Source organism: Zonotrichia albicollis, chromosome 20 (assembly GCF_047830755.1).
Source record: "Zonotrichia albicollis isolate bZonAlb1 chromosome 20, bZonAlb1.hap1, whole genome shotgun sequence".
NCBI classification, from domain to species: domain Eukaryota; kingdom Metazoa; phylum Chordata; class Aves; order Passeriformes; family Passerellidae; genus Zonotrichia; species Zonotrichia albicollis.
Window position 1 is genome coordinate 11,084,278 of NC_133838.1, and position 27,012 is coordinate 11,111,289.

Here is a 27,012-nt window from a genome sequence, read left to right on the forward strand (position 1 = left end):
TTCAGGCCCAATGACAACCAGAGTCTTTATTCCAAGAGTCCCTTAGGATGGTTGCAGACATACAGACACACGTACATATTTACACTCTTACACACCTCACAGAGTTTGAACCAATAAATTAAAACAAAAAGAGGGCGAAGGGGGATTTCTTTTTTTTTTTTCCTTTCCTTTGTTTTTTTTTTTTTTTTTTTTGGGTTTTTTTTTCTGTAAGAAACAACTCCCCAGGGCGAGGCTGGGGGAGCCAGCTGGAGGATGGCAAACAGAAGCCAACAGGGACACAACCCCGGCCCAGCAGCTGCAGAGTGCCAGTGGCAACGTGCTCAGCTCACACTCTGGCCTCGATGCATTCCAGCTGGACCATCTCATCCAGCCTGCAGCCCTCGGCTTGGGCACAGTGGCTCAGGTGGGCACTTGGGCTCTGGGCACCTCTTGCTCGGGGGGTCTGGGGGCAGCCTGCTGCAGTCTGGCACTGGGGGGACTCGCACTCGTCCGAGGTGAGGTCGGGCACGTCGTCAGACTGGCTGTCCGAGCTCTCCAGGTCGCTGCGGATGCTCTCGGGCTGGGCCAGGGTGATGTCCCACGTCTGGCTGCCAATGCAGTCCTGCTGCTCACAGCTTTGGTGTTGGCACGTCTGCTCCTGCTTGTCGTCCTCCTCCTCTTCCTCCTCCTCGTCCTCCTCCTCCTCTTCCTCGTTCTCTGCCATCTGGGTGTGGACGTGCAGGGAGTCCTCTGTGCTGCTGCCGCTGGTCAGCTGGTAGTGACTGGGCTTGGCTTCAATGTCCACCTGGATCTCCATGTTATTGCACTCCCTGCAGGAACAACCACCCTCACGTTACTGGGCTCTACTGGGAGCATCACACCCCCCAGACATGAGCAAGATGGGATGATCTTGGATCTGTTGGGAGACAACTCGCTGCTCTCCTTGAATTCTCCCAACAGAGCCAAGATCACCCCAAAGCTGAGCCAAGGAAAGCTCCAGAATCCCCTCAAAGTGCCAGAACAGCCCCTGAGGGTGCTGAGCTGCAGATCCCCATCCCAGCCTCCACAGCACACATGGAAGCTGCTCCCAAACCGTCCCCAGCCCCTCCTGTGCCTCCAGAAGGATGGAGGATGACACCCCCCAAACATGAGCAAGATGCTGCTCATCACCCCAAGACTCGTTGCTCTTCTTGAATCCTCCCAACAAAGCCAAGATCACCCCAAAGCTGAGCCAAGGAAAGCTCCAGAATCCCCTCAAAGTGCCAGAACAGCCCCTGAGGGTGCTGAGCTGCAGATCCCCATCCCACACATGGAATCTGCCCCCAAACTGTCCCCTGTGCTAGAAGGATGGATCCCTGTGCAAACACGGCCATCCCACCACCCACAGAGCCTGAGTTTCTCCAGGACAGCCTCCACCAACGCTCTCCTCAGCACTCCACCTCCTCCTACCTGTCCTGGGGGTTGTAGGAGCTGATGATGGAACCAGCCATGGCTCGGGTGCTGGCGTTGTCGCTGATGGCCCCCAAACTGACCGAGTCTTTGGGGAAAATCTCCTTCTGCACATCTGCCTGCACTTCCAGCCTGTGGGGAAGAAGAGAGTTCCTCAGAAATGCTTTAGGAGCACCAACACATCCCTGTTCCTTATGGAAAAGCAAGAAAAATAAAGCAAGAAACCCATCCCTGCTCCTCAAGGGAAAGCAAGAAACCCATCCCTGCTCCTCAAGGGGAACCAACAATCCCCGTGAGCTGGCCCAGGAGTTTAACCCCAGTGGCTGCTCTCATTCAGTCTCATTTTTGGCTGCATTCAGGCAGATCCATTCTGTTTTCCATGACGAAGGTGAAGCCGTGTTTACATCCATGACTCACACGATTCCTGCGAAGAGCTGATTTCCATGGATCTCACACGGCGATTGCATCCTGGCTGCCACATCGACACGTGGCTCTAATTACCCAGCAAACTGACTCACAGGCAAGTTAGGAGGAAAAACTGTGGTGCAACCTCCTGACTTTTGGAGAGCCATGGCCCTGCCTGCAGAACAGGAAGCACCAAAGCCTCCAGGCTGGGCTAACAGGGCTGGGATGGCTTTAAGCAGGGCAGGCAGGAGCTCTGTGCTGTTCCCAATTCAGCTGAAGCATCAGCTCTGTGGTGTCAAGGAGCTCAGGAGGGATCTGTCCTCCTTGCAAGAACTAGACTGGCATCAGAAACAGGATCATGGAATGGTTTGGGTTTGGAAAGGACCACAAAGATCGTCCAGTTCCAACCATCACATGCAGGGACACCTTCTCCTAGACCTGAGAGCCCCATCCAACCTGGTCTTGGAATATCTCCAAGGATGGGGACCCCACAACCTCTCTGGGCAGTCTGTGCCAATGTCTCCCCACCCTGGGTGGCTCTGGGTTCCAGACCATCCCAGGTGATCTCCTAGACCTGGTTATTCTACAACAGACCAACACAAAACACCACAACACAGCCCCTAGATCAAAGCAGCTTCACTCACACTCCTGGAAATCTCTTAAAAACAAACCCACTTTCCACGATCAAACACACTTTCCACCATCCCAGGGTGCTCCAAGCCCCATCCAACCTGTCCTTGGACACTTCCAGGGATCCAGGGGCAGCCACAGCTTCTCTGGGCACCCTCACAGGGGAGAATTTCTTCCTCACATATGATCTAAATTTTTTCTCTTTCACTTTAAAGCCATTCCCCCTTGTCCTACAACTATCTTCCTTTGCAATTAGTTGTTCTCCAGCTTTTTACTAAGACTCTTTAAGCACTGGAAAGCCACATTGAGGCCTGCCCTTATGGACATGGCTGCTTTCAAACCTCCAGAAACTCTGCTGGGGGTGGGATTACTCCAGAAAGAAATGTGTCTAACCCTCGCATGGAATGGAAATAAATAAAAAAAGAGAGGAAAAAAAAAAAAGACAACTTTTCATATGCAATGAAGAATTTACCCATGATTTTTAAACTACATGCATCACTTCAGTGTGCCTACAGAGCTGAGGGAGCCTTGGGGTCCCCTCAGCTTTCCCCAGAGCCCCCTTACCTGCTGTATTTGCCCTTGCTCCCTGAGAGGACCCCCCCGCTCAGGGTGCCCCCGGACAGGGCAGCAAAGCTGGCAGTCTCACTGTAGTTGCCCTGGATGACACTGAGCCCGTCCGTGGGGCTGCCACTGGTGCTCAGCACGCTGGTCAGCCCCTCAATGCTGCTCTCTCCAATGCTGGGGTTCTTCAGGGCCCTCCAGGCATCGGCCACTGCGGGGAAGGAGAGCACAGGGGTTGGAATTGGCAAAGGGAATGCTCGGTTTTGATGTCTCAGATTTGGGAGGCATCAGGACCTCAAAGCACTTCATTACGAGAGCATTTTGCTTCACCCCCTTCTCATCACCACTCATTACCTGTGATGGGTCCATCATCTTCATCAAACTCGATTTTCACCCCCTTTCCATTGGCTGTGCTGACCCCGCAGCCACCGCCCCGGCACAGCGAGATGGGCACGACCCCATAGACGTAGGCCAGCATGATGGGGACCCCAATTCCTGCAGAGGAGGATGGGCTGGGTTAGGAGGAGCTTAAAGATGAGTTAAGGTTTTTTAGGGACTCTCTCAGCCGTGTTTTTGTTGCTTTTAAAGGTTCCAATTCACAATTATGCAGACAGAGAGTGGAGGAGCACTGTGGGCTGAGTGGGGGAACCCCAAGGGCACTGAACCCCCAAGGACATCAGCCACCAAAGCATGACAGGAGACAGCTCTGGGTGACAAAGGGACTCCAGGATGGGCTGTGGTGCTGCAGACAAGCCTTGTGCTGGCTGTGGGCCAGCCTGAGCACACCAGGATGTGAGACAGCATTGTGCCCAAAGCCACAGGCAGCTGCACTCTGCCAACTGTGCCCAAAGCCACCCCCATGGCACAGGGCTGGGCCACCCCCTGCTCTCAGGGGCTCCTGGGCCAGCAGCAGGGACAGGGCTGAGCCCACTTACCCACACTGACAGCAGCAATGACCGGGGAGGCAATGACAGACAGGGTGACCCCACCAGTGATGGCCAAGTTCCTCTTGTGCTTGGAGGTTTTCTTCCCCTCATACCTGCTGTGGATCTGATGGGAGAAAAAGCACCAGGTGAGAACAGCAGAGTCCCAGGGGACATTAAGAAGTGATTTTACAGCTTTGCCAGCTGCATGAGCCCTTGAAGAACCTCATTTTGAGCACAGATCTCCTCACAGGGTCTGTGTTGAAGAAAAAGAAGCACCCACAAGTACAGAGCTGATGGGCTCAAAAGGGAACCCTGGGTGCTCCTGGGTCAAGGCAGAGGCACAAAAGAAATGTAAAATGTACCAGAACTATCAGCCACCACCTTCCCCCGCCCACACAAAGCCCAGGAGATAAGAGAAGCTTTAGAAGGGAAAACTGAATTTGGGTTCTGTGAGAAGATCCACCCTTCCTATCAGCTCTTAATTTCTGCTCAGCACAGAGAACACCCCAAAGCCTTCTGTCTCCCAAACTCACCTTCCTCCCCACGTACACAGGGATGCCAATGACCATGGCAGGAATGGCAATGCCAGCAATGAGGGAAATGCCCACAGGAGCTCCAATCAATGTGCCCAGCTGCCAGAGAATCTTCTTTTTACGGCTCCATGGCTTTTTGCCCCAGAATGTACAGCCAGAGGGGCTGCAAGGAAGGGAAAAAAATAACATCAGCACTCCAGCAATTCCTATAAGCTCCTGAGAACCCCAAGTTCAACTTGCATGTGAATAAAACGCAAAATTTAGGGAGCAGGTAGACAACACAAATAAGTTTTCTGTCTTTTTTACCCCCAAAATTTAGGAAGAAGGTAGAGAACACAAATATGCTTTCTGTCTTTTTTACCCCTAAAACTTAGGAAGGAGGCAGACAACACAAACAAGTTTTCTGTCTTTTTTACCCCCAAAACTTAGGAAGGAGATAGACAACATAAATAAATTTTCTGTCTTTTTTTTCCCCCAAAAGGTGATTATCACACTATTGGGTCTATGTTTAATACTCAGTACACCAAGAGATCTCAAAGGCAATTGTATCAGGAGCTTTGTTTGGTGTGGGAAGAGCACCTGAATGCTGCAAAGTAGGATCAGAGTTCACCTCTTTGGGTCAGAAACAATAAAAGAAAGGTGAAAGTCCAGCTGGGGTGGTGAACTCCTGCCCAGAGCCTGAGAGAGGCACGTGCTGGTGCCCTGCTCACCTGAGGTAATGCAGATCTGAGATCTCCTTCATGCAGAGCCAGCAGAACTCGCAGCCGCACACGGCGCACGTCATGTGGTTGCAGCTGCCATCGTTCATCTTGATGATGTAAGCACTGCAGCGCGGGCAAGGCTTGATGTCATCAGCTGAGGGGAGGAAACAGGGAATTCAGATGGCATGAAACAGGGAAATTCAGATGGCATCTCTGCTCTCAGAGCCAGCAATCAGCCAGCCAGGGGATCCTTGCTGAGGACTGAAATCTTTGTTTGCTCTGCAGCAGAACACCTTTGCTGCTCACAGGGGGTGGTGTGTCTTTAATTCATCTAATTTTGATGTGACAGACCCCACCAACAGCAGGGACTGGGTAAAAGAGCCACTTTTAAAAGCTTTGCTCTGATCTTGAATGGGATGTATTCCAGAATTCAGGCTTAAACACAAGGAACAAGTCATACCTGCCCAGCACAAGGAGCCATTATTGAATTGCTCCACGGAGGTGATTCATGGGCCAAGAACAACACAACAACTGGGAGAACAGGCACTGGAGAAACCCCAAACCTGGCCTAAATTTAGGGGACCAGGGGCTGCAGCCACGCACAACTCTGCTGCTGGCAGAGCAGGATAAGGGGTTTTTCATCCCTTCCTTAATTCAGGCATCATCTGACCGTGGTTATGCAATGGCTGTGCCGTGGTTCAGGGCTCAGCAAGATGAAATCCAGCTGTGAGCCCAGCTCACACCTTATTAATCACCAGGCTGGATCCAGCACGGCGGGCTGGGGAGAAACCACTGTCTCAAAAACCTCCCTTCCCATGGCTAAATGCCCTTCCTGGCAGGGATCTCTTTAACAGCACAGAAAATCTGGGTTTTTCTGCTGGCTGGGGTATTTCTATGCTGTCCATTCTGAGGGTTCTCTAAATTTGGGCATGTTGGACCTCAGCACACCACTAAGCCACCTCAGAACCACCCACAACAGCTCCACACTGTGAGTGAATTAATATTTAAACTCCTCACACAGAAGGAAAAACAGGGTATTTTGTTTTGGGGGTAGGGCAGGGCTTTAACAAACGGCCTCACTGCCCACTTCCAGAGTCAACACAGTTATTTTTAAGGAACACAAACTCAGCAGACACAGCAGCTCCTACCAGGCAGCGGAGGAGTTCTGTGGGCTGGCAATTTTTTGGTACCTGCCATCAGCAAGGCCTAAGAGTGCACAGAGCAGAGCTCCCCACACTCAGCTGGCCACGAGTGCTGCTCTTCACCACCAGGCAGCTTCGAGGCTGCAACAGTAAAAAAAGTGACTGCTTGTTCAGGGTTTAGATCAGCAAAAAAAGCGAGAACATCCAAGATCAAAAGAGCCACAAGCAGAGCTGGGGCGGATGAGGGGAGTTGCCGTGACACAAAAGGACCCAAAGCACATCATCACCTACTGATCTATTTGCTGCTGCTGCTGGAAGAGATCAGATGTGTTCTAACACACAGGAGGAGGGGAAATGACTCTGAGTTTCACAGCTGCTGGAGGACTTTGAGGGGAGGAGGTTTGCACGGTGGTGCTGCTTCCTCATCACACACACACAGAGCCAAGCAGCCAAAAAATCAGAGTGTGACTCTTGCAGGGCAAGGAGCTGGAGCCTGGTGGGTCTCTCTGAGCTTGGGATATTGTAAGAGCCTAAATGAGGGATGTGGGCTCTTCAAAATGCAGTTTATTACATCAAAGATGTCACAGCAGTCGAGGGTGGTGGGTGACAGAGCTGTGCCCACAGCTGTCAGCTCCAGCTGCAGGCAGGCCTGGAGACCCTTTGGTTTTGGTTAAAAATGCATTCTGTACTTTTCTTTTGGTTACAATACATTATATACTTTTCCTTTGGTTACAAATGCATTATATACTTTACTTTTGGTTACAATGCATTCTATACTTTTCTTTTGGTTACAATGCATTTTATACTTTTCTTGTTGTTACATTGCATTATTTACTTTTCTTTGCTGAGCATCTCAATACAATAGAACCAATCTATACCTTAACTTTTATCCATAGCCTATCATAACCACTATAATTACCATATTCCTGTTCCTGTTCTCCAATCACTAAAAGTTAGTACATTACAGTTTAAACTAGAAGATGTTTTTCAGTTTTCTTGCAGTTTTCTTGCAGAGAGGTGCCTCTGTGGCATTTTCTTTCTTCTTCTTCTCAGAAAATTCTGAGACCTTTTTTCTACTTGCAACATGGGCAGGCTTGTTTGCCTGTGCTATCTTTTTGCTTAGTAAAAATATATTTTTGTTTGGGGTGGGTTTATCCTTTGCTCTAAGCCATAAAACCCCCTTCTAACTAACACATCCTTTGTCTCCCTGGTTATCCAGTAAGACTGGCAATTCTTTTCTTCTAGAGAAAAACTCGCTTTTATTTCTATTCCTTCTCCAGATTCCACACTCAAAAATCTTTCTGCTAAGCATACACATCTGTGAGGCTTTCTGGTCAAACTTTCATCCTTCCCAAGGGGATATTTGATGAGGAAAGGGTGCATGCCTACCTGGCCCAGACTCCTGGCCGTAGCTGAGGCCCGAGGTGTGCTTGGTGCGGACGCGCAGGGTCTGTGCCCGCTGCTGCCGGGCCATGTCACACGTTTGGTTGGGGTGCCAGATCTGCTTGCAGTGGTAGCAGAACTCTGTCTGGCAGCCCTCCCTCTCACAGGTCAGCTTGGGGCAGCTGGCACAGCCGTAGGCGATCACGGCGTACCTGCGGGCAGGAATCGGAACACAACGTCACCAAGGGAAAGTCGCTTTTATGAAGTTACCAAAAGTGAGACTTGCTTTTATAAAGTTACCAAGTGAGACTTGCTTTTATAAAGTTACCAAATGAGAGCTGCTTTTCTAGAGTTCCCAATGAGAGTTGCTTTTATGAAGTTCCCAAGTGAGAGTTGCTTTTCTAAAGTTCCCAAGTGAGAGATCCTTCGTTCACACACCCAAAGCCACCAGCCCATCTCATTCCCGGTCATCAACCTCCACACCAGACACATTCCTGCGCTCTGCAGGGTCTGGAATTAAGCAGTGCTAATTGGGTTACTCAGGGCAGGGACCTTTCATGCAGGCAGCTTGAGATGCTGAGTTGTTCCCTGCTCAGTAACTGCTGGCAGCTCTCACTGGCAGCTTGCACAGGGCAGATCTGTCTGGCCCAGTGTGCCCAGCTAACTCCTTGCTGTTTCCTTAGGACAGATCTATGGATGGTCCAAAAGAGTCTAGGAAAGCTGAGCTTGTCCTGGGCACTTTTATAAACTGAATGATCCTAAAAAAGTGGAATAACAGCTCCAGAATAACAGTTCCATGTGTAGCTAAGTCAACTTAGAGCTTCCTTTTCCAAAGAGTGGTGAAGAACAATGCCCTGCCTTTGGAACAAGCCAAAACTGGAGTGAAATAACCAACTGTGCAACTCAACCAGCTCAGTGTGGCACGCCCAGAAGGAAGTGTCCTGTGCACACAGAAGCCTAAGCAGCATCACCAAGCAGTGCTGCAGAAATCTGACTGACAGGCACTGTTTCCATAGGCAGGGGCTGACATGAGCAATCCCAGAAGTGCCTGCAACACCCATATGGCAAAAAGGGTATTTTTGTTAGTGGTCAGAGGAGAACAACTCCTATTTAAGGTTTCATATTCAGAGCTTGTGCGGCTCCAGTTGTATTTTGCCTCTTCTTCTCCGAGGCAGCAGCGTGAGAACCACTGAATGTGTCATACCACAGTGATTCATATCCCGTGGGAGTTTGAGCAACTTCATCCTGCCAGGCTACGACAGCATCGCCAGAGAAACAACAGCTGAGGGCTGCCAGGCACGACTGCAGCTCTACCTGGGCATCCACACACCTGCCCTGAGCCCAGCAGGAGCAGAGATGGGAAAACTCCATCCCTGGAACTGTCCCAGCCCATGACTGGATGAATTTTAAGGTCCATTCCAAGCCAAACTTGTTCCTATATAATTCTGTTCCTATATAATTTTGTGATGGAAATGATCCAGAGGGTTGGGAGGGATAAATTTGATTCCTGTGCACCTATCCCACTAAATTTCTTCACCCTGCCACTACCCCCTGGCCTGCCCTTGGCAATTCATTCAGCCCATGAGTGGATGAATTTTAAGGTCACTTCCAACCCAAACAACTCTGTTCCTATATAATTCTGTGATGGAAATGATCCAGAGGGTTGGGAGGGAAGAATTTGACTCCTGTGCACCTTATCTAAGGAATATCCCACTAAATTTCCTCACCCTGCCACTACCCCCTGGCCTGCCCTTGGCAATTTATTCAGCCCATGAGTGGATGAATTTTAAGTTCACTTCCAACCCAGACCACTCTGTTCCTATATAATTCTGTTCCTGTATAATTCTGTGATGGAAATGACCCAGAGGGTTGGGAGGGATGAATTCAATTCCTGTGCAACTTATCTAAGGAATATCCCTCTAAATTTCCTCACCCTGGCCTGCCCTTGGCAAAACAGAAAGGAAAAGCTTCATGTGCCCAGCTGTGTTGTGACACTGCTATTTCAAACCATTAACAGCAGCCTAGGAGAGCTCAGTGTAATATATTAAGCACACTCCAAATTAACTCCTCGCTCAAAATGTTGGGGTTTTTTTAAACACTCAAGAAATTCAAATCATCAGCATTTATATTTTATTGCTGGAGCTGAAATATCATGCACAAGGCCACAGCTGTGGGGAAAGAAGCTCCAGGAGTGTCTAGTGGGGATGGAAATAACACATCTCCATGTCAAGGTCAACTAGAAAGTGGGTTTGGAAGTGAAATGATGAGGAATAGACATGGCAGGACCTGGATGGACAGGGGTTCTCCTCTTCCACTGGCTTAAATGGCCATTTTTATGCTCAATCCTTTTAGATGAGAAATTGAGTTCTCCTCCCTGAGTTTTCCCCACAAAGCAACGTGAGTGTCTTCCTGAGACCCCAGCAATGGCACAGCTCCATTTCCAGCCCCCTCCTTGCATGGCCACGAGTTTCCTGCGTCCTTCCTCCTGCCCATTCACGGATCTCAGCCCACACACCTCCGTTTTCTTTAAAGGTTTGTTTTTCTCCCAAGCTTTTGGGGAAGGCTGCAGTGTGACAAACACTAGACAGCGATACCACCTGATTGTAGCAAGGGGGGGAAAAACCTACAAAAAACCAGAGCTGCAAACACAGAAAATGATTTGTTTTGCCATTGATGGCGCATCAATTGACCAGGGTTTCCATGGCAACACGCACCGGTGTTGTGTTGTCCTCCTCCTCCTCCTCGCGGGCAGCACAGCCAGGCTCTTTCATTTAGGAAATGATGCAGGAGGAAGGCACAGGATGTTTTTAGGGTCCTGTCACAGTCCTACAGCCCCTTGATGCTGCCACATCAGGGGGGTGACCACCCAATGCCACCCCAGCCCTTGAGGGGTACCTCTGTGGCATCGGAAATTATTTTAGCAAAATTATTTTAGCAAAAACTTTTAGCATTTTTGTTGTAACTTCGCTCAGGGGTTTTGTTGGCCTTTGCTCAGGGGGAGGGGAATTGAAGTTTCTCTTCAAAAGGCCGGGGGAGCTGAACATCAACAAATTGAGAGGAGCCAGGAGGAACAGAGGAAATAAAGGGACATCAACAAACATCACCCCCCCCCCCCCCCCCCCCCCGGTGAGGCTGGAGACACCTGGTCTGGGGAAAGATCGATAAGAGAACCAAAGAATGAGGGCTGAATTAGCATCGAAGGGATCAATAGCCAATAGCACATGGAATCATTGCGGAATTTAAGACCAACTAACGTGAATTTCTTTGAGGGTTTTAATGGGGAAATGTCTGGTAAAGAACCAGGTGGGATGGAAGGATTCTCACTGCACAAGCCAGGCATGTGTGGAGGAAATGATTTCTGCTGCACATCCTGGCCGGAATAAAGGAATGCCTCGATTCTCTGACAGTGAAATGACGCTGCTGGCCAGTTTCAGTTGGGGTGACAGCAGTGGGTGACATCCATACCAAACATCGCTGCCGTGCCCCCAGCCCTACACTCCGTACTACTCTGGCACTACTACAGCGGGGAAAGCCCGCTGTAAATAATTCATACCCTGATTTTACATAAGCACAGCCACACAAGCTCTGCTGGGAAGAATGAATAGGGTGATTAATTCCTCTCCCTGCCGGAGGGCTGATTCCAACAGCCTTTGTTCGAGCTGCTACAGACACACCAGCAGCGCCGGTCCACCAGAGCTGTCTCCAACATCTCCAACAGCCCCGGGGTCGCTTCTTGCTCTTCTGGGCAGCTGGAGGAGGATGCCAGCATGTCACCCTGCTCTCTGAGGAACCAGGGAGGAGGGTTTAGCTCAGAGAAAGAGCCGAGTGTGGCACCAGCCTGCCCAAACCCCCCCCAGAGGAAGGGATGGAAGGGATGGAAGGGATCAGGCTGCGTTGCTGTCACTGAGGCAACGCCCTGGAGCTGGTTCCTTCCAAGCAGCCAGCCCGGGTGACGCCGCTGTTTGTGCACCTTATCCTGGGCACAGATAACATCACAACACTCAAGGAGCCGAGATTCGGTGAGCAGGAACCGGATTTTCTCCAGCCGGTCACCAGCAAAGATTCTCTCGGTGGCTGCTCTATGTCCCTGATCTTATCCCCAGCGCTGCTGAAATATCGAGATCGTGCACTTGATTTGGCTTCAGAAAGGAGCAAAGGTGTTGTTTGCTGTTAAATTCACCCTCTGAAGGAAAAACCTTCATACAGGATGCTCGAGAGGCCGTGAAATGGGTAACCTGAGCCAGGTTCACTGATTTGCATAGGATGCCTATTACAAGGCTCTGATTAAATCTTCACAATCCTCCCACCAACTTTTCCATTCCGACTACTAGGTCAGACTTTCCTTTCATGTTCTTGCTACCCAAAATTGCCATCCAAGCTGAGTCGTAACTCAACTTCACAGCACTTCTCTTAAGTTCCCCGACCAAGCCCTTTTCCAGGCAGCTTTGGCTCACGCCCCAAACAGAAACCTAACAGAGCTCGTTTAAAAGAAAAGGGAAGAGAAAATGAAAGCAACACGTTCATAACTACACAGTCATCAGGCTTGGCTGGGCTGACTTCTGGACAGACAGACGTTTCCTCACTTGGGCAGCGGACAGTGAGTCAACATCACTCCTCTGTGCTGTGTATTCCTGTCCTCACTGGGAAAAAGTGACTGGTTACTGTTCCTTCTTCCCCGCCGCTGGAGGCTGCAGTGTTGTCCCCATGCACTGTCCCCAGGACTGGCAGAGAAATGCGCAGCTGGGAAAGTCCACACTTACCATTGGTGCAGGAAAAAAGGTTTCTGTTCTATTAGGGAAGCGGTGGCTCTGCTAAAACCCCCTTCAAGTCATATCACTCCTACCCAATCTGTGTTTTCACAATCCCCAAGGTCAAACCCAGGAGCTCTTGCGAGATAATGAGGATAAGATGGAATTTTGGTACCCAAGGCCTCCCAGCTGTCCTGAACACACTGCAGATAAGCAAAGAACCTCTGTGGTGAGGGCTCTTCATGGGACAAGGCAGGACCAGAAGTGTATTATCAGCAGCACCCAACTGAGGGTGAGCCACCCCTCCCTGTGCCATCCTGGGACACACGTGGGGCAGGACAATGATCCCAGTGCCATCCCAGCCGGGATGCCATCCGCAGGACATGCTGGGGATAGGCAGCAACCACAGCGGGTTCTACTTCACCCAGCTATCCCAGCACGTGTTGGGGACAGGCAGCATCCCTCCAGGGCAGGGTCTAGCTTCCCAACACACCCCAGGACAGACAGACTGGGCAGCACCCTAAGGACACAGCAGGTTTCCCTGCCAAGCTGTCCCACCATGGAAGAGACAGGCTGTCCCAGCATTCTACGGGGACAGCAGTTCCCCACTCCCCAACGTGTCCCAGGATGGAAGGGACACGCTGTCCCAGGACGGAGAGGACAGGAGGACAGCAGCTCCCCACTCCCCAGGCTGTCCCAGCATAGAGAGACAAGCAGGTCCCCCTTTGCCCGGGCTGTCCCAGCACGGAGCGGCATCACCCCAGCGCCACCGCATCACTCACCCGCAGTCGGGGGCCGGACACCAGCGGCAGTCGGGGTCGGCGGCGAGGCAGCGGCGCAGCATGAACTCCTCGTACTTGGCGACGAGGTGCGGGGAGTCGCGGAGCAGGCGGCGGATGTCGGCGGGGTTGAGGCGCTCGCTGCACTCGGGGCAGCAGATGTTGACGCGGGACTCGGTGATCTCGATGCGCAGGTACTGCCGCAGGCAGGCCCCGCACGACCGGTGCGGGCACGACAGCAGCCGCGGCGCGTTCTCCGCCGGCTGCCGCACCAGGCACAGCGGGCACTCCAGCTCCTCCTCGCCCTCCGGGACCACCGGAGCCTCCTCGGGGGGCGGCGGCGGCGGTGGCGGCGGAGGGGCCGGCGGGGCGGCGGGGGGCGGCGGCGGGGCGGCCGGGGGCGGCTCGGCCTTGGCGCGGCGGCGGCCGCCCGCGGCGGAGGCGGCGGCGGCGGAGAAGACGCTCTGGAAGGAGAGGCGGCGGCGGCGGCCGGGCTTGGGGCACTTGGCGGCGGCCGAGTGGATGGATGAGGAGCGCGGCGACTCGGAGTCCCGCTCGGAGCCCATGGCGGCGAGGTTAGCCCGGCGGTGTCACAGGCGGCGGCGGGGTCCGAGGTGGAGGCAGCGGATCAGTGCGGGGGCTCCGGGCGCCGCGTCCCGCCGGGCGCTGCCTCGGCCGCGCTGTAACGAGAGCGGCGCCGGGGCCGGGTGAGCGCGGCCCCGCCTCGTCCCGCCCCCCACCGGGCGCGGCCGCCGCCGCCGCCATTTCGGTTGTGGGCACCGCCCCCGGGCAGTCCCGGAGCTTGCGGTGCCCGTCCCCGTCCCGCGGCTGCGGTGCCTGGAAGTGGCTTTAAAGCGTCTCAGTGAGGTAGAGCTGAGCCACTGCTCTGCTTCTGGGCTCCCCTCAGCGCCACCATCTCCCCTGAGCGCCATTGCTCCCCTGAGCGCCATTGCTCCCCTCAGCCCCTGGTTCCCTTCAGCGCCATTGCTGCCCTCAGCCCCTGGCTCCCCTCAGCACTATTGCTCCCCTCAGTGCCCAACCCTCCTCAGCTTCCCGGTTCCATCAGCACCCCCTGATTCCCTCAGTGCCCCCGTGTCCCCTAAACACTCCTGTCTCCCTTCCATTTCCCCTCAATGCCCTTGGTTCCTCTCAATACCCGGCTCCCCTCAGTCCCTGGGTTCCCTCAGCGCTCCCATTTTCTCCTCAGCGCCCTGATTCTCTCAGTGTTTGGGTAACACTCTTAGGCACATGGTGGGTCCTTTCTGTCTCAGTTTGTTCTATGACTCTCTCTTCATATTTACATCTTCCCCTCAGCATCCCTCACTCAGCACTGCCATGGCTGCCTCACCCAGGGCCTGGAACGGGGGGAATCTTCTGGCTGGATTGTACAGAAAAAAAGGGTTTCTATTAAAAAAAAACAAGCCTGGGGCAGTTTGCTTTTTAACATCTCTCGTTGTTGAGGGGTGTTTATAACCTCAGGACCCCCCTCTAAACCCATCCAGCCCAGTGAAGAACCTTGTCCCTTGTTGTGTGTCCCTCCTTGATAACGTTTCTGAAGATCACATAAAGATTTACTCAGCTGGGAACTCCTCCCCGAGTGCCAGGTTTAGAGGCATTGAAACTACAACCCACATTCTCACTGCACTCATGCAGAAAGTTAAAAGCTTTCGTTTCCTTCCAGGGCTCCCCTGTGCCCAGAGGGGTCTGCCAGCCTCACATCCCATCCAAAGGCAGATAAACTAACAGGAAGGATGTTGCTTCTTATTATGCAGGGGAGGTGAAGCAGAAAGATCTGCTGTGTCTACCAAGAGCCTCTTAAATCAGCACAGAAGGAGCTGCCTTGCCTTAGACTGTCAGCTCTGACTGGACAGACTGTGGTTATTCATGTGACAAGTGTGGCTTCATCACTGTCTCCCAGCTATCACCGTTCCTGGAATCATCTCCCTCAGCAAAGCCTGTTTGCATGATTATTATTACCAGGATCCTTCCAAGAGCTGGGATGGGAACAAGGAACCAGGATTTCGGTGCTGGTGCTGCTGGATTGCTGTAGGCAAAGACCCCAGATCTGTCGGCACAGTGAGGATAATGATGACACTTCCCTGTGTGATGGGTGAATGAAGGCACAGAAGGAGCAAATCACCTGCACAAATGAAGCTTCCTCCTCTCCTAAATGCCCTGCAGCAATCCTGCTTCTCCATTAATTCTGTGCCTGCATACACCCTCCCTCCCTGCTTATCCCAAGATGTCTGCTACACCCAAGTCCTTCCCCAGAGATTGCATTCCCCAGACATTTGTCAGCCCTTCACATTCCTGCCACAGCACACGGGGCTTTGGACCAGCTGGAAGTTTTGGACCACACTTAGGTTTGGCCTCAGAGTGGTAAATTCCTGCCTGGGATCAAAAAAACCCCCGTTAATTAGCAAGTTAATTTGGCAAGGGCCAAACAGCTCTGCTCCAAGAGAAGCAGGGATGCTTCCAGGGTGTCTGTGGAGCACATTTTCCCTGAGCTGTGAGTTGCTGAGCTATGATCCTTGGGCAGGCATGAAGATTTCCCTGATACTTTGTGGTGTGGATCTCCCAGAGGAAAAGGACCCTTTTCCTTGGGAAAGGAGGGAGAGATGTTATATTGGTGTAAAATGAGATTATATTGAAATTAACTACTCCTCTCTTGAGACAAGCCAGGTATGAGGCATTCTCAAATGGCTGACGCTGCCCATCTGGAGCAGAGACTGTCTTGCTTTGATGATTTCACTAGAAAAAAATCACACTCTTGACTGAAATAGAGAAACCTGAACAGGACTTGTGTGGGATGGATCTCCCAGACAGCGCTGTGCCAGCTCAGCCCTACGTCCTCTGCAGCGCAGAAGCAGACTCCAACTAATTGTGGGAAGGTTTCAGCTCAAAAGCTAATGTGAGACAGGCCTGAATTACCAGTAGTGCAGACATAAGAGAACAAAACCATCTGGAGCTCCTGGGAAAGGACGGGCTGGTGGGGCAGAAATGACTCTTCACTGCCTTATATGAGGAATCACGATAGCAGCAAGGCTGGGGGAGGCCAGGGTAAATCCGAGTGACTTCAGAGCCATCTTCCCTCCTCCCAAGCTGTGCAGAGGTTATATATTTGAGGGAACTCAGTGCTTTTATGGAGCTCTGAGATACAGATTTCCCCACTGTGGTTCAGAGACATCCCAGCTACTCAAAATCAAATTCTCCATGGCAGAGGTGTTTCTCCATGGCGAGTTTCCACAGCCCTTGCCAGTAGCAGAGGCTCCTGCTCAGCATGTTCCTGACGAGCAGTTTGAACCCGGTAGTTTGTTTTGATTCAAAAAAAAAAAAACCCAAACCAACAAAACCACCCCAAGACAAACAGCCAGGAACTGGAAGCAGAGGGCAGGAAAGCAAGCTGCCAGGGAGGGAAAGAGGCTGATTGGAAAGTCACCGGATTGGGAGTGAGATCACATCAGCCCCTCCCCGGAGCTGCGGGGAAGCTGCCACCAGCCTGACCGTTAAACTGGGGGATATTTGAAAAGATAAACCCAAACCAAACAAACAACAAAAAAAAGATATACAGAAGGCGGGGGCGTGGCGGGGGGGGATTCAAACGCTGCAGCGAATCGTTCTGCAAATCCCGGCTCCAACAGGCAAATTGGCTTTTGCTTACGCTGGCAGAAAGCTGGAAGATTGCTGACTTCCGACCCCGCTGGATTTGGCACAGGCGGCTTTTAAAGCTGCCTGAAAGCGCTGTGTCCCCCAGGAAGGCTTCCAGGGAGAAGGCTTTGTCCAGACACCGGTTGGAGCCACCCCACACTGCCCAGTGCCGTTCCCAGCCTGGATAGAGCCACCTGGGGAGGCTGAGCCGGGCTGGACCTGCTTTTGGGAGGTATTTCTCTTTCCAGAGAATATCTTCGTCACCCACACCCCAAAAACCCCCTGAAAGGCAGAGTGACAGCTCTGTCACTGTCGAGGAGGAAGCGGCTGTGGTGATGTAATGAAAATTCCCCTTGGTAATTCAGAGAGTGAAAGCAGAGGCTGAGCTGCTGGGAAGGGATTGTGAAAGTCAGACTGCATGGAGGAAGCGGGGTGTGCCTGGCCGGGAACATGGCTGTGGCAAGAGGCACGTCCGTTTGTGTTTGCAGCCGGTAAAATTGAAATTCCAGCTCCTACCACATCCCCTTTGCCCACCTTTCCCCCCTTCCTGGTGACCCAAATATCACAGGAATGGGAAATACCTGCCTGGTGCTCTCCTCCCTGGCCTGCAGGACACAGGGGGTGTTGAAACAGCTTTTTCAGGACACACAAAGATCCAATGTGCCTCAAACCTCTGGAATGCAGGCACTGAGGTGTGGACCCCTCCCTAGCACTGCCTCTTTTCTCTGGAAGTCCGTAGGGTCTCCTCAGGGTTTCTCCCACTTTTCCCAGGAAGGGATGAGTGGGTTATTCAAGGGGGACAGGCTGCATTGCAGAGTTTAGAGAAAACCCAGCTCGTGTTGCTGCTTGCTGATGAAATGCAGGAAGGAGGGGAGCAGCTTTACACCAGGAATTCTTCCTCGTTTTTGCACAGGGAGGCCCGAGAATGACTCAGCTCTGGTTTTACTGGGCAGGCTGAGACCTTTGGCCCTACTGAGGTGGGACAGCCAGGGCTGTTCAAGTGATCCAGGTGCATCAGGATGCCAAAATGCAGATGGCAGTTTCAGGGGTCTCTCTGCTGAGGACCCACCATAAGTCCTACCTGAGATGTGCTGCACTCGCAGCATCTAGATGAAGATGAGGGGGACAGACAGATTTAAGTAGCACAGAGATCATTTTAAACCTCTCAGAAGTGCACTGAGAGGTGTCCCCCCAGCTCCCTGCCCTGGAGAGTTGTGCCAGGGCCATGTGGGCTTCCCTACTCCTCTTTTGGAGGTCCCAGCTCCAGGGCAGGGATGTCAATCTCGGCTTGCCCGAGGCATTCGGTGAGGTTTAACCCTGAGAGCCCGGAGCTGTGCGGGATGAACACTGAACGTTCACGGGGAGCAGCTGTGATTGCAAAAACTGAAGCTCATTGGGGTCATTTTCTGCCAGGGCCCCGGGGAAGCGCTGGCTCGTAATGACATGCACTGTGATCGTTTGTCAGATGGAGATGTCATTAACGGCCCCTCGTGTCTCTCCAGGGAGGACACCCGAGGCTGGGGAGGGCTCTCCCCAGTGTGCACATCTCTGCCTCTATCCACTTAGTTCGTGTTCTGTTTGCCTCTCCTGGTCCCCCGAGATGTGTTCAGGCAAGGAAGGAGATGATTGTGCTTGACTCCTCTTTTCTCTGCTGGACTTAACAAGGATTGACATTCTTTTAAATGAAGAGAAAGAGGCAGGAGATGAGAGCCTTGGGATCAGAAATGCAAGGCTCTTCCAAGAGGATTTGTTCTGGTTTAGTCTGTGGTTACACCTCCTCTCCCCTCCATCTCCCCATCCCACTCTGCTCCCTCCTAACACCCACACACGCACGGCAATCTTCCACTCCCTGCTGTGACTTTCTGGGGAAGAGGCTGTCATGTGAAATCCTGGGAGATAGAGAGAGAGAGAGGGAGAGAGAGGGAGAGTTACCACATGGAGCTCTCTGACAGCATCACAACAGGCCCTGCAGAACAGGCCGGCAGCCGGGGGAACGCTGAGCTCCCCCTCCCCGAAATCCTGGGCGCTCCTCTCACGGCTGGGAGATGGAGGGAGCGGGGGGGAATCGTCTTGGAAGCTTGGGAGCCGCCTACACACATGGCAAGGCTTGTCAGCAGCTGATAAAAGAGGTGGGAGGTGGGGAGATTTCGAGGGGGAACAATGTGGAGGCTCTGGTGCCCACGTAGCTCCCCCGTCCTGTCTCCTGCAGGGCTCCCACAGCTGGCATGGCCACGGGCTCGGCCCCGTTGGTGACACACGTGCAGTGAGGAGAGACCCCAAAAAGGGACTCGGATGTTCCTCAGCAATGACGCAGAGGTAGGGACCATTAAGCAATTTCTTATAATAGTAATCTGACATGCTTTCCCCTCTACAAAAAGCAGCATTTCCTTTTGTAATAAAAGCACAGGCTGTTCTGTGTTCTTTATTCACCTCCACGCTCGCTGAACAGCTTTGGGGATAGAAGTGACAATGATCCCCGCTCTCAAGTCACTCTCACCACTGACCTGCTACCCTTAATGATGGGGGATTTATAGCTGAGAAGGTTTAGCACTGTAGGGTGCTGCCATCAGGATAGGGCTGGCCAGATCCCTGTGGCAAGAGGAAGGAGCCAGACTCCCTCCTCACCTGAGTCATTCAATAGACAATTAAATGTTTGGTGTTGGCGTAAACACAGGCAAATTAGTCACTGGAGAAAACCTCAGTGCCTGTGATGGCTGGCTGTGGTTGGAAGGTGGTGGTGACAAACACCTGTGACAGCAGAAGGCCAAGAGGCATGGAGATGCCATGGCATGGCATGCTCCTGGCTCTGGAGTATCTCCCTGATGCCAGCTGCTTTTTGGGATGCTCAGCATCTTGCAGGACATGAGCAAACCTGGCCACAGCAGAAGCAGCAAGATCAAAGTGAAATCTTCAGGAGGAGCACCCATGGAGAACTAAGGAAGAGTTTGTCCTGCCCTTCAGAGAGCAGATGTACCAGGCAGAGCTCTGGCACGGGCTTGGATTTCTGCAAGGAGAACAGAGTGAGGCACTGGCCTGGTTTCCAGGAAAGGAGAACAGTGTGTCACAGAGGAGGCATTGAAAAGACCTGAGGCTTCTGCCTCAGCTTTCAGTCTTACTCCTGCAGACACGTGGGTGCTGGGGAGTTCAAAAGGCTGAACTGGAGCTGTCCTGCAGCTGGCACAGGACAGGAAGCTGTGGGCTCCTCCTGCAGAGCTGCTGGAGCAGACACCACAGAGGGATGTCCCTGTGTCTGCTGGAGATCCCTGCTCAGCTCACATCAATCCCTGTGACTGTGGGACTGTGGAATCCAAGGCAGGCAGGAAGGCTTTGGTACAAGGCACCATCTCCAGTGCCCAGAGCCCCCCTAAAGACACTGGCAGCCCACCAGCAACATCTCAAAACCTCACAGGATCTCTGACATCCTCTCCAGCTGGTGCATCCCACAGCACAGGTAGGGCTGGGCACACCACACGTTTCCTCCAGCTGACCCACCCATTTCCTATTTTCTGCAGACATGACAACTAGTGAGTTAATCCTGCAGGCCATAAACTAAGCTGTATTAGCAGACACCATCTGTCCTTTTTCATTTGCTGATGCACGACCTATTTTGCTGTGTAGTGGAGCAGGCACTGCAGTTTTGGGGCTTGCATGTTGCAGTGTCCCTGTTGCCAGGGCATCATCCACTGCTCACAGGGACCTGCTGGTGGGAGAAAGCTCCAGTGAGCTGAGCACCATTGGGACCTGCTGCCATGGGCAGGTGGTGGATGAATCCTGTCCCCATGGCTGCCTGGAGGTTTGGGTTTCAATCTCACAAAGCACCTGGCAAGGGAAAGGTCTCAGTAGAACCTCCAAGGACAAGAACACAAACTGCCCTCAGCAGGGTTTTCTGAAGCCCCTTCAGCAATGGCCACATCCACATTCTCTCACTTGTCAGGAGGTCATGGAGAGATCTGAATTTTCATCCCAAAGTGGGGTTTATGGAACAGACTCAGCATTCCAGCCACTCTGCTCTGGCCTGCAGTAATTCCTGTGCTTTACAGAGCTGAGCAATGGCAATCACACCAGGATAGGGAAAGACAGGAAGAGAACTCTTCCTTTATCCCTCTGCTCATGCCTTGGAGCAATGTGGTGACCCTTGTCTGGGTACAGAAGTACAGACATTGTGAAAGGTCATAAAACCATCAGGATTTTCCAAGCCAGTTATTATTTGACTTTACCAGCTCTCGAGGCAATTCCAAAGGTTAGTCCCTTGTCGAAAGAAGCCTCCTGAATTTACCAACTTTCAGTTTAACTCAGTGCTGGTGGCAGGAATTTTCCCTGAGTTCTGAAACAAAAAGCCAGGAAATTCTGTGGATGTGTGCTAAGGAGTCAGGAGGGAGCTGGGTGCTAACACACTCATCTATTCCTCAGAGCCATCATGATCAGTGGTCACTGACCTCTGGACTCCCAAAATCAGCCAGAGAATTTTCAGCTTCCTGCCTCACTGCACAAAAGAGGAAGGCAGAATGGAAGGAATTATTCAGACTGGCCTTAGCCAGACCACTCTTCTCTGACTTAGCTCACTTACATTATTTGGGTTTTCCAAAGGACTCCCAAGCTCCTGGCTAGGATGTGGCCCAAACCCACCTCATTCTGTGCCATCTGTGTCCTCTGAGTATCCAGCACTGCCAGAAAGCTCAGAAAGCTGGCCTGGAGTCATTCCCCTTTCCTGCTAGTCCAGCTCTTTTCTCTTTCAAACTGGCTTAAGCTCTGAACCCTGGGCTTTCCCACCCTGAAATCTGTGATAGCTCCTGCACAGCCTCACTGCCTGCAGAGGTGTTTGACCCTCAGCTTCCAGCAGCACCAAGCCCTGCTGTCTCCTTCCTGCCTTCCCTAAGCTTTTCTCACTGTTCCTTTGTGCTGTTGACACTGCACCAGGTGTGAAATAATGTTCCACAACATGCCCTGGTGTTCCTGCAAGCTCTGCCTCCCCATCCTGCACTGGGTAAAGAGGAGCTGGTGCCAGGATCTCTGTGCTAGGACAGACTGACAGTTTGGGGTGTAAATTAAATCCCAACTGTGTGAGACTGATCCCAACTTTTCTTCTGTCTCTCTCTGAGCTTTGGGAGGAGGACTGGCTCAAGAATTGTATTGATCTCAGTCCAGGAACAAATATTCCCTTTCCACAGGCCACAGCCTCTCTGTCCTGTGTGTCATGTGAGGAAGAGGAGCAGGAAAGGGTAGTGCTTTGCCAAGACTAGAGCGTACCCAAAACTGTGACTGCTGTCAGGAGGTGGGAAGGGGAAGAAAGAGCCCATGTGGTCAGCCCTGGAAAGGGCAGTTCCTGCTGAGAACTGCCTGGGGAACAGTCCCATTTTCATAACCAGCAACAGCTGTGAAAAGGGGAAAGAACAGCGATTCTGGGCCCTGCCAGCAGCACCTCTTGCCTGCAGCCAGGCTGGGGGAGCAGGGAGAGCTCCCAGCACAGCCCTCTGGCCCCACAGCAAGGAAAACGTTTGTCATTTTCCAGAGGGCTGAGCCAGCATTAACCAGGTGGGGAATGTGTGAGCCTCTCACTGAACACGTGCTTGCTCAGGGTTCCCTTGTCTCAGCTGAGATCTGGCCCTTGGCTGCCAGGCCCCTGTCCCCAGCTCAGTCCAGGGCTGTTCCCCTGTGCTCTGTTTCTGCAGCACAACGTGGGCAAAGGGAGAGGGGAGCTGCCCTTCATCCCTGGGTTGCCATGGAAAGGCAAATGGGGTTTGTTCTGCTGGGTTTTGCTGCTGACCCACGCCTTCCTTCCCCCAACCTCATGCAGTGACCACAAGCCCATTCTCTCTAACTTCAAGCACAACCCACCTTTACCACAACCAGGAAATTCCTCTTCTCCCTCCCTCCTCTCCCTCAGCCCTTCACCACCATGAGAAACACTCATCCCTCACTGGGGCTTGTCATCTGTGGGCTGTCTTAACCAGTGTTGGAGCAAGCTGCCCCCTGTGCTGCCTCAGGCTGGGCTGTGCACAGCAGAAAATTGAGGAGGAGGTTTCTGGGGCGATCGGTGTGCCCTGAGACCTCAAATGCTTCTCTGAAATCAGGCCTTGCTGTTGCTCCAGAGCATCCTTCTAACAGGGAGGCAGCAGCCTCTCATCTGCCCAGCCCTGCCTTCCCTTTTCCCCTGAGCACCAGGAAAAGTCCAGTGCCTGACACTGAAACAGCAGCAGCTGCCAAGAGCCTCTCAGCTGCCTCTGAGTTACAGAATCCCTCCCTGCAGGCTCTCAGGAGGAGCTGTCAGCAAAACCAGCCCTATTTAACCAAAGCAGAGACAGCCTTGCTTTACATGGCCTCCCTCTGCCTTTCCCTGCTCCCCTGGAATTGGGGAAAAGCCTCTCAGGGCAGCACCAGCTCCTGTGCTTCTCCCTGGATGTGAAGCTCAGCTCAGCAGCACCCAGGGGTTCACACACCCTGTCCCTTCCATGGACCTCCTGCAGGATTCACAGCCCAGCACCCAGGGGTGCTCCCCATCCCCAGGACGGTGCCCTCAGCATGGGATGAGCATTGAAATCACAGCTGGAAAATCTGGCAGAGGACGTGGAGCAGAGCCCTGTCCCCGGGCTGAGCACCAAGAATGCCTCTTTCCCATCCAACACGCCAAGGCTCTGAGCCCTGCCAAACCCCAGTGTTTGTTCCTGCCTTTGGCAAGCAAGGGATGGCAACAAAAGCATGTGCGAGGCAGAAGGAGTTCAGTGAAGGAGGGAAGTGGGTTTCTCTTGGGTCTCTGTGACCTTTTCTGGTTTGGAAAGAACAGAGATGTGCAGAGATGCTCACAATGCACAGCAAGGCTGTTTCCACTGGCCCAGCAGCAGAACAAACCTCGTGGCCTCCTTCAGTCACAAGAAATTGGAGCCCAGAGCCACAGCCCAGCCTTTGGCTGCCGGGGTGGAAGCAGGAATCCAGCTCCTGGGAGTTGGTGCCTTTGCCTGTTTGCAAGGAAAATTTATGTGCAGCCATGGAACCTCACTGTGTGTGCCTTGTCTTCCAGCCCTGCTTCTCTGGGATACAGCTCCTGCTGTGGGATGGGAACAATTTTTCTCCAGCTAAGTTGTTTTGGAGTCCATGGCTGGGAGTTGTGTCAGCAGTGCCCTTGGCCATGAGGATCCCATTGACTCTCATCTCTCTCCTTGGAGGAGCAAGCACAGAGAAGGAGCTGCTGGGGCAGGGCCAAGAGAAGGGCTGAGACTGAATGACTCCAGTGATTTCTCCATGTGATTCCAACCCTTACAGCTCAACCTCAGGGAGCAAAAGTGGTGCAAGCAGGAGGAAAGAAGAGGAGTGGGGTTCTGTGCAGGTAAATCAGGAATGCACCTCCATTCTTCAACAGCTGAGGGTCAGGAGCAGGATTATAGCAAAGATAGAAAAGCTGATTTGGCCAGAGGGATAATATTTCTGTTGGGAACCAGAGAACTATTGATTACTCAAGTAACCTCAACTATTTAACAAACAGCTACCTCAGCAGAAAGAAATTTCAGCCTGGCTTTAGGGAGAGGATTGAGGGGTCTCCAGGGTGGCCAGGGTGGCAGGAATGTGAATTCCCACTCTCCTTGACTCTCCTTGCTGCACTGCTGCCCTGCCTGCTCCCAGTGGCACCAGATAAGGAGTGAAAACAAACACCAGGTAGGTGCCTGTGAGTGCCCCAACAAAGGAAGGGGAAAATGTTCACTGCAGTGGAGTGGTGGCCAAGATAGCCTGTGAAATAGGCAGGATTAAAATGTCTCACAGGACCTGGCTCAGCTCCCAGGGCCTTCTCTGGACACTGGCACAAAGGCAGCTCCTCCTGATGCTCCAGGTCTCTGCAGAGGCTCACAGATCCATAGCACTTTTCCCAGGAGGGAGCATGAGTTCCCAGTTAATTATTTCTGTATTATTGTGTGCCTGGCAGTGACAGCCTGTGGTGGGGGCTGAGCACACAGGTGACAGAGCATGGCTGTGGGGACAGGGTCACACCAAGGCACCGGGAGCATGGCAGAGCCTCAGCTGCTGCAGCTGATGTGCAGATGCCAGGCTTTGTAATATTCACATGATCATCCCTTTTGCAGTGTAGGCAAGAATGGGGGAAAGCAGGGAGAGCCAGCTGAGCCACGGAGAAGGTCAAGGACTAGGAGGGGGTGACTTGGCCTTTCTGTTTGTGAGAGGTCCTGGTGCCATTCCTGCACTGAATTTTGAATAACCTTGAAAAAAAAATCAAGTTGGAACATGACTTTGAGGCAGTCCTGCTGCTGGTCATGCAGAACCACAACCTGGGGAATGAAACTGCAGAAGAACAGCAGTGTTAACTCCTCCCTGCACCCTTCCCAAGCTGGCCCTGGGAGCCCAGCTCAGGCTGAGGTGCCCAGTGAGGTCCCCTTGGGGCACAGGGGCCCATCCCCAGCTGGCTCCCTCCCAGCACAGCTGCCCTGGGCAGAGCTGAGGGCTGGCACAGAGCAGCTGATGGGCCCTCCCATGCCAGAGGCTTGGGATGCAGCCACCTGGGTGCCAGCACTGCCTGTCACCCTCCCAGCGTGGGGCTGCCACCCCGTGCCCCCACAGAAGCCGCACAGAGCAGCACAAGCTGGTGCTGTTGGCACTTTCCATCCCATAAGCAGCAGTGTGGCCGCATGGGCTGCTCCCAGGTGGTCCCAGTAGACCCAGCATGGGTGCCTTGGTGGGGAGGGATTGTGCCTCACACAGCAATTGCTTCCCTAATTAAAGCATATTTATCCTTCTTGTTGCAATTACACCTCAAGCATTCCTCTGTGGTCCCACTGGGTCACAGCCCCCAGCCCTTTAAATGCCTTGGGAAATGTGTTGGTTCAACAAAATGGTCGTGACAGGAGCATTGGCCTCTCCTTGTTCTTGGGTGTCAGGCAAGGTTTTACTTTGTGTCTCTTCCATCTCCACTCCCATACTGGTTTCTGACACCCACAGGGGTCACCAACACTGAGCTTTTGACCCCAGGTGTGTTTTCCTCAACTGAGAATCCTGACAGGCCACAATCAGGTCAGCACAGATGCGTGGGGTGCTCACAAACTCATTTTCTACTTTGCTAAGGCTGTGTAACCTAAGTGTAGGTGTAGAGTCCCTACACCCCACTGCTGTGGGATCCCACAAGCAGCAAGGAACCAGCCCAACTCTTGGATTAAGGAAAATATGAAATTCCCCCCAGGAGCACAGGCCAGCAGAGCACACAGGTACTGCTGGGCAGAGGTGACTGTCACCCTCACTCCCTCTGCTAACAAAACAGATCCCGTTATGCAACCCTTGTGCTAAAAGGCAACACGACACCCAGAGAGGCTTCAAGGACTTGGTTGTTTTGCCTTCCAGGTCTGCCATCCCCAGGATCCACATGCAGAGAGCTGCTGGCAGTGCCCATGCACCTGGCTGCCTTCCCCAGAACTATTGCACAGGCAGGGAAGTGCTGAGGCTGCTGGGGATGTGCAGTTTAGGATTCCCACCACAAACGCGCTGCTGGGCTCCGTCCCAGTGCGCCAGCTCTGCTCTAAGATAAATGCAGCTCAGGGGATGGAGTCTCAAACTTCTGATTAATTTCATTAATGAGAAATTGATTAAATTAATCCCCAGGGAGAATTCTGCTCCCCTTCTCCAGCCAGGGACCAGGGCTGCTCTCCATCCCCTTTATCCTTTTCTGGAAGTGCAGGTGCTCCTGGCTGTTCCCAGTACGGCACCAGTGCCACACACACGCTGCTATCCTGGGGGGAAGCATCTGCACCAGTTCCTGCACCAGCCAGCTGGGCTCTGACCTGCCCTCACTGTCCCACAGCCAAGCCCTGCTGTGCCAGGCTGTTCAGGCATTGTGTAATATTCCCGCTGCTCAGCAGCCATCCATCCCCCCGAGAGATGCCGAGGCAGGTGCTGATCCCACAGCATCTCTCCCACAGAGCCCCCTGCCCCGCTGCCATCCCTTACCTGTCCCCGGAGCCCAGTCGGGTGCCGGCTCTCCCCTCCGCAGTCTCCCCGCTCTCCCTTTCCCCACTCCCGCTCCCTCTGCGCCACCTCCCCGCGTGATGTCAGCGCAGCCCGGCCCCCGCAGCCTCCCCAGCGCTCCCTCCACGCCACGCAGCCGCCCATCGCATCCCGCTGCTGCTGCTGCTGCTGCTT

The 27,012-nt window shown here is 53.0% G+C and overlaps 1 protein-coding gene across 1 annotated transcript; it reads right to left on the reverse strand.

Annotated features, from left to right (window-relative positions):
• Positions 1-11: 11 nt before the first annotated feature.
• Positions 12-26,978, reverse strand: RNF19B (ring finger protein 19B). Its single transcript, XM_074555745.1, has 10 exons — positions 26,821-26,978; positions 13,240-13,916; positions 7,716-7,921; positions 5,194-5,338; positions 4,484-4,646; positions 3,960-4,074; positions 3,379-3,519; positions 3,028-3,235; positions 1,429-1,560; positions 12-809 (listed from the first exon to the last, which is right to left on the reverse strand). The coding sequence occupies exons 2-10, from the start codon at positions 13,800-13,802 to the stop codon at positions 326-328; spliced, it is 2,157 nt and encodes a 718-aa protein (XP_074411846.1). The 5' UTR covers positions 13,803-13,916; positions 26,821-26,978; the 3' UTR covers positions 12-325.
• Between the last annotated feature and the right edge of the window lie 34 nt (positions 26,979-27,012).

What these genes read in the sequence shown, in the direction of transcription:
- RNF19B (XM_074555745.1), bottom strand. Translation starts at nt 13,802, where the DNA reads ATGGGCTCCGAGCGGGACTCCGAGTCGCCGCGCTCCTCATCCATCCAC. An exon ending in TCAGATCTGCATTACCTCAG is followed by an intron (nt 4,647 to 5,193) that starts GTGAGCAGGGCA and finishes CCTTCCTTGCAG; the next exon opens with CCCCTCTGGCTGTACATTCT. An exon ending in AGCAAGGGCAAATACAGCAG is followed by an intron (nt 1,561 to 3,027) that starts GTAAGGGGGCTC and finishes TCTTCCCCACAG; the next exon opens with GCTGGAAGTGCAGGCAGATG.